The sequence below is a fragment of the Solanum tuberosum genome, unplaced genomic scaffold (assembly GCF_000226075.1).
Source record: "Solanum tuberosum cultivar DM 1-3 516 R44 unplaced genomic scaffold, SolTub_3.0 scf00060, whole genome shotgun sequence".
Classification (NCBI taxonomy): domain Eukaryota; kingdom Viridiplantae; phylum Streptophyta; class Magnoliopsida; order Solanales; family Solanaceae; genus Solanum; species Solanum tuberosum.
The window spans coordinates 969342-976260 of NW_006238985.1; the positions used below are offsets into that span (position 1 = coordinate 969342).

A 6919-nucleotide genomic window follows, 5' to 3' on the forward strand; every position below is an offset into this window, starting at 1 on the left:
TACATTTGTCATTATAAGACATTAATAAATGGACAAGTATTAATATGTTCAAAAGTTATTTGGATTGAGATGAACGGAGCTAAACAGGTCATAACTCAACCCCCAAACTTTTAAAGTTATAATTTCTCGATTTGTTGAATCATCTTATAAAGTTTTATATTTTGACAAGACTTGTCATTGGTCAATTTGGGATACACATTTAATCCAAAACAACCAAACTTTATAGGGGCGCTCTAAATTAAATAGATCAAAATATATGAAGTTTCTCAATGACCTCAAATTATATTTTTACAGTCTAATTTTGCATATTACAGTTCACTCAATGACCTCAAATCATGTTTTAGGACCAGGCCCATGCCCAACATCTTGGCCAGCCTCTATCCAAATAACTAGTCCATAAGCATTAGGAATGAATCTGGGCCCAAAGTCTTTTGGGCCACATCAAGATGGTTATGTCCAATTTATGCTAACTATGTTCGCCTCAGAATCTTCACCTTTACGAATTCCAACTGCCTCCACTGATTCGAGCTGAAGGTCTTGTTGGATATATAGTAAGAATTAAATGGTAAATGAAGAGAATATGAAATGTTCTTTTATGCTTTAGTGGAAAAAAATATATTTCTCTTTCATTTTCATTGGTGGTGGAAAGAAAAGCTCAAGTAAACACTTCTATGTGTCGTTGTTATCGTTGCTCGCTCAGCTTCGGCTTCAAAAAAATAATCATTATTTAAAATAGCCAACCGTATCCGCATGACCCTCTTTCCAAGATGTTATTTAAAATTCTTGAGAAACTACTGTTGAATATAAATATCATTGATTCCTCAAACTTGAAAATATTATTCATCATTGATCTATCAAAAACAACACTCTCTAGACCAAGGTTAAGGTTGTGTCTAATTAAATTAGACCACATATATTGAAAAACAAATTACTCCTACGTGTAATACTCTTGCATTTCTCTTCTCTTTCACAGGAGATATTGTTGTATTCAAATGGAGAAGAGGTGAAACGCTGGGAATTGTGACAGAACATTATCATATGTAAATAAACATAGTAATACCTCCAGACCACCGTTTAAGTGCTAACACAATATATCCCATTCCGCAGGAAGAGTTAATAAAACTTTGCCAGTTGATAAAATAAAATTGATGAATTACAAATGAAGACACTTTTACTAAACAATATTTTCACAAGCATCATTCCTTTACTTACATTCAAGCTGTTAGTAATAAAATCAATATTTGTCAAAACATCTACTACCAACTATCGGTACAAACACCTAGCACACTTCTACAGAAATATAACCACTGCAGATTGAGAACCAAGCATGTTCCCACGCCAGGCAAAAAAATATATCATCAGCATATACTTACTACGTTACCAGATTAAGCAGTTATTATAGGTCTACTTGGTCTCTTCCCTTCCATGGCATCTTTCTTCCTCCGACAAGTTGAACAAAGGAATGGCCCTTCCCATGGCTTTGATGCAGGTGAAAAGAAAGGCCCTGAGTTAACAGATAAGCCCTCACTTGCAGGCTGATCTGCTTGGCAAACAGCACATCTAAACAGCCCAGAGCTAGAATCCAAAGGAAAATCTTTACCAAGCCTGCAGGATCAGAAAATGTCAAAAGGCAAACATCTGATAAACCCAAAATTAACAAAGTTACAATGCAATGTCTGTAACTATCCATGTGGTTTACTGTAAAAATGCATTTTAATTTTCTGTAATCTTTTTTCAACAACACTAACCACAATGCAAAAGAAAATCTTCTCGGGTTACATTAACAGTTCGATTAATATAAATACTATGCCTGATAGTTCATTAATTAAGCCTAGACTTACATGTAATCCAACTAGAATATATCGGAATTAAGTTACTATATATCTGCACAACACCATACCAAAGCAACTCGACCGCAGCATCTTCTCGTCAAAGTAGAATTTAAGGTTAAACTTCCTATCAATATCTAGCACTGTCAAAGAAAAGTACCTGCTCCGTGTCTTCTTCTTTTTTTTGGTTTTTCAATGATATTGGAATCAATTTCTGTTCAAGGTTAGTCTTCTCTACAACCTCGACCTATCTCTGTAGATTTTCATTTCATGTTACCTACATTGACATTCTAAAATTATCCCAGTCCAACAGTTACAGTTAACTCATGCCCCAAAACAAAAGTTATTTTCCTTGTACATTACAGCATAAACCTATGTGCCTCAGTGTAATACTAAAAGACCTTATAGATTAGTTGTTGCCTATCAAGATGCTCCAGTATATGCTCAAAGAGAAGTGTGTCGCTATAATCAATGATTCTGAAGTACTGTGATTTTAAGTACAGTTTTGATAACCAGGATGAAGCCATTCAGTAATTATGTCAATTGTCAACAAGATCAAGACAGTTTTTATTTGACAAAGGTAACAGACAAGATCAAAAGAGATTGTGAGATTAGAAAACCAATAACATAACCATGCCTTGGATTTGTCAAACCATGCGTAGCTGCACAAAATTCTCAGGCATTTCCGACAGTAGAGCAAAAATAGACAAAAGTAAAAGGTGCTGATGTATCACTAACTTTTACTATTGATATAATCATTCGACAAGAAACAACTACATGGATAAGTGTCAAAATGTTATCATCCCTCACAAGTTTTAATATCTAGAATTAGCTTAAATAGTTTAATATAAGTAATTTTAGGTTTACCTTGACAAAACAACGTTTTCTACTACTTCATTAATATTTTCTGCTACTATTACTAACATAATATTCCTTTAAATTAACCTTCCAATCACAATTCCTTAGTGAAACTATTCGAAAAGAAATCAAAGAGAAGGTAAAGCAGGTAGTCCATCTGAAATTTTAGTAAAATCATGGCATAAATTATATTTGTCATATAACAAAAAATTCATAACCATAAGAACTAAAATGCTCACAAGCAAGATATGGTAGAATCAATAGATGTTGAAAGAATAGATAAGGCATAGAATGTCTCCTCCAACTAGGACACTTTCCAAAGACTGCTGCATTTTACTTTCCACAAAGAAAACAGAGTGTAATGAGAACTTTTTTATTTGGTTTTGTAAGTACCGAGTTATAAGTAGCTATTGTTCTATGACATGTAATTCTTCCCTTTCCAGGATAAAACAGACGGAATTAAATAGAACATATCTCGTGTAGTGGAAATACTAACAATGACACCAAAATTGGAAAAACACAGTACCTCTCAGCAAGCATCGCAGAGCCCTCTTCAAACAATTCTTCCACGACACCAACCGCAGAAAGCTTATTAGATCTAGCATTTTGTGATCTCCTCCCAAAGAGAAAAGAAGTGAGCAAATTTTGCTTCTTCCTAGGTGTTGGAGGCAAGATAGGATGGTCATAAGGAATAATATCAACAACCAAGCAGGTTGTATCATCCTTCAGACCTCGTGAACTTAGAGCTTTCTGAGTTGTAAAACCGCTCATAGTTAGAGAAAACCTCAGATAAGAAATATTAGAATGAAAGAGATTCTATGATCATTCACACCTTCACAACCAGCTTTGCCGCAAGTTCTGCTGGTAAACCTCTGCAAGACTGTGCGGCCGAATCCGATGATAAAGCATCCCATATACCATCCGAGGCTATAATAAGCCTCCCACCAGCATTTGAAATCTAATTACATATTTATTTCCAATTCAGATTCATACATGGAACTCGCTAAAAGACAAAAGGAGAACTCTTGGTGATAAGGTTACAAACCTTCACTTGCTTCACATGCGGTACTGGAACGATAAACTCCCCAACATCCGTATCACCAATAGACCTTGAAAGGCACAACCCACCGGGCCAGCAACGCAGAGGTCCAACCTATAAACGAAGTGAGTAGGAACATCAGGGTATCTTTTCCAAAGCTGTTGGCAATAATTAAGAATGCAATTTCAAATTTCTGATATGATTATACCTCATTACACCCAAAAACATTGAGTCTTCCTACTTCACCACCACTTGCAGTTACACGCTGCCGTTCCTCCTCATTCTCTTCTAATCGATGGTCAACAGTCAACAAAGAAACCACACCTCCTTGGGTGTCCAGTATGCACCTGGAATCTCCGACTGATGCAACAGTGATCGTCCACCCATCGATCACAACAAAAGTCACAGTAGTCCCAGATGTTTCACCTGTCATCAATATCAAAATTGTACTGAGAACACCTAAATGAATGAAGACAAGGGAAAGAGACCCCTTGAAGTAAAACAAATATTAAATCCCGAGATCTTGCAGCATGCCTTTTTGCTGAAACTCTATATCAGTCTTCACAAAACCCGCAACTAGAGCACGACGAAGTGCTTGAAGCCACTCTTCCCTGCTAATTCCTTCAGGGATAGCACTCAATACATTGTTTAATAGATTCTCTTTAGCGAATATAGCAGCCGATATACCATTATGCCCATCAAAAATCTATTCAAGAAAAACGAAAAATTCAGGAAATTCATACAAGAAAACCAACAATGTATATATACCACAAGCAATTAACAGATTCAATTCAACATATATGATTAAATTACCGCGAAAACTGAAAAAGAAGTCAACGGATTTCCCGGAATCCTCTGACAATCAAGCTTAATCAAGAAACAATCTTCCCCTTTCTTTGCCAAAGCAGCCTGTCCATACTTTATTGTACGCTGCTCCACTTTATCATTCCTCAACTCCCGACCAATAAGTGTCCCTAGAGGCACCGAAGTTGTCTTTTGCTTCATCCTCGTAATCTCCGCCTCACTCATTCTTTCACTCCCTGTTCCAACATTCTGCAAATCCTAATTCCCCAATTTCCAAAAACAAGAAAACACAATCACTCGTTATCCACACTGATCTGTAAACCCTATTCCTCACAATTTAACAACAATGCAACACAGATAAATCACCTAAACACAATAATGCACTACAAAAATCACATCACAAAAAAATTGGAAACCCTAGAGAGACTTACAGATTAATCGGAGAAAATATACAGAAAAATGGTAAGCATTGAAGTATGAAAAAGCAAATGGATTTGGTTGAGTTATGAGCTGGATCCGAATGTTGAAAACGAAACCCTAGTGAGAGAAAGTGATTTGATTGGGGGAAGAAGAAAAATCTAGAGAGGGAAAGAGAAAGGAAACGCGGGGACAAAAAAGGTTGATTTCGGGCAAAGGCTCCGATTCTGACATTTCGTTTTTTTGTTATAATACAAAATACAAATATTTTTTATTAAAAGAAAGAAAGTGCAATTTGATGATGTAAAATGTCTACATAAACAGCTAATAAAGGATTTTTTCTGAAAAAAAATTGTTCTTAATATGTAAATTCATTAGGTCAAATTGTATTTTTTGAAAAATACAGTTAATGATTTTGTTCTAATATTTTTAGCAAAATGGAATAAAAGAATAACGTTTTCATTGTTGTTTTGACTTTTTGGGATTTTCTGCAACCTTTACTAATTATATTTCCTAACTAGAGTAAGAAAATTGATAATAAATTAGATTTTTTTTTTGGTATATGTCCGCCCCACACGCATTATTGGTTTTGTTTCAAATATTTGATAACGAAAATAAGATCAGAGTGCTTGATTGAATTATTTGATTCAATGCACAAGCGAAAGATTGTGATATCCCTTCTATCTCATTCATACTTCGAAACGCATCCTTCTTGTAGACTTATAGAGATAAAAGCGCTTTCACATCTACTTCCTAACCCGAAATGGTTGGGGAGAAGAAAGATGTCTTTTTTAGGTTACTATCAAAAAAACAGATCCATTGAAGACGGGGTGAGGCCTATATCTTAGAGGATTAAAGCACGTGACTATGAACTACTGTGTCAAGGCTTTGAATCCATCCTCGCCCACAAGTGGCCCAAATGGGAAGTACCTTTTCCTCTGGGGTAGGAAAATCATGATCGGAATAGCAAATCAAAATTTATGAAACTTGGGTGCAGATTTTTTGTCGAAATGAAATGACTTTTTATCCTTTTATTCATCGTGAATGGGTGAATCATTACATATAATATGCTCGATCAGTATATTGTTTTGTTTTACACTTGTTTGTTGTCTTAACAATTTTTCTAGAGCTCTTTAAAATATTTAGAAGACTTTTCTTTATTTTCCATCATTACTCGATAAAAGATTATGAAATTGTATAATGGTTCAAGGAACATTGACTTCTTCATACTTAATTTGTTCTAAAGTTTATATGAATTAAATTTAAAATCTTAAGATATATTTTGAAAATTGAAATACATCGTGTCGATCATAAAGATATCTCAAAAATAATTTCCCCATTTAGTCACTAATTTTGTTCCAATATTCTGGTTGACCAAAAGTTACTAAAATTTTAGCTAAATATTCTACTATGAAATTTCAGAAGAAAAAATATGGTAGATCTATAATGTGTCATTTTTACTTGGTTGGAAATGGATGAAAAATGGCATCATATTAGTAAAATATTCTAGAATATTCAACCTTCGGTCCACATCTAAAAGATAAATATTATTTTTTTCTTTTCAAGACTATTAGGACTATTTTTGGATTTGTGTGTACACACCTTTTCCTGGATACTCATTAAAAAAATAATTCTTGATTATTTATCATTTTTAATTTTTTTACTTTAGCATATTAAGAGATAGACACTTTTTATTCTATTATTATATTTAACGTTAATTATTTTTCTAAAATCATTTCTCAATTCATTCATTCATTAATTTCTTAAAGTATGTGCAAAGTGCACATTTTAATGGAATGTCATATCACATTTTTTTTAATAATATTTTTAAAAAAAAACTGGAAAATTTAGTTTCTACTCCTTCCGTCCATCTTTACATATTTACTTGTTCAGTATTAATTTGATGTATCTCTTAAGGAATAATAAAGATAAGTTTACTATATCAATTTTTGAAAATAATAAATTTTATATT

At 33.8% G+C, this 6919-nt stretch overlaps 1 protein-coding gene across 1 annotated transcript; it reads right to left on the bottom strand.

Moving 5' to 3' along the window:
• Positions 1-1145: 1145 nt before the first annotated feature.
• Positions 1146-5185, bottom strand: LOC102591986 (probable protein phosphatase 2C 5). Its single transcript, XM_006344652.2, has 8 exons — positions 4962-5185; positions 4540-4788; positions 4261-4432; positions 3935-4152; positions 3733-3840; positions 3520-3645; positions 3214-3437; positions 1146-1605 (listed from the first exon to the last, which is right to left on the bottom strand). Exons 2-8 carry the CDS (start codon positions 4753-4755, stop codon positions 1386-1388), a joined length of 1284 nt encoding a protein of 427 aa, XP_006344714.1. The 5' UTR covers positions 4756-4788; positions 4962-5185; the 3' UTR covers positions 1146-1385.
• Positions 5186-6919: the final 1734 nt, after the last annotated feature.

What these genes read in the sequence shown, in the direction of transcription:
- LOC102591986 (XM_006344652.2), bottom strand. Translation starts at nt 4,755, where the DNA reads ATGAGTGAGGCGGAGATTACGAGGATGAAGCAAAAGACAACTTCGGTG. An exon ending in CTTCTTTTTCAGTTTTCGCG is followed by an intron (nt 4,433 to 4,539) that starts GTAATTTAATCA and finishes TTTCTTGAATAG; the next exon opens with ATTTTTGATGGGCATAATGG. An exon ending in CGCATGTGAAGCAAGTGAAG is followed by an intron (nt 3,646 to 3,732) that starts GTTTGTAACCTT and finishes ATATGTAATTAG; the next exon opens with ATTTCAAATGCTGGTGGGAG.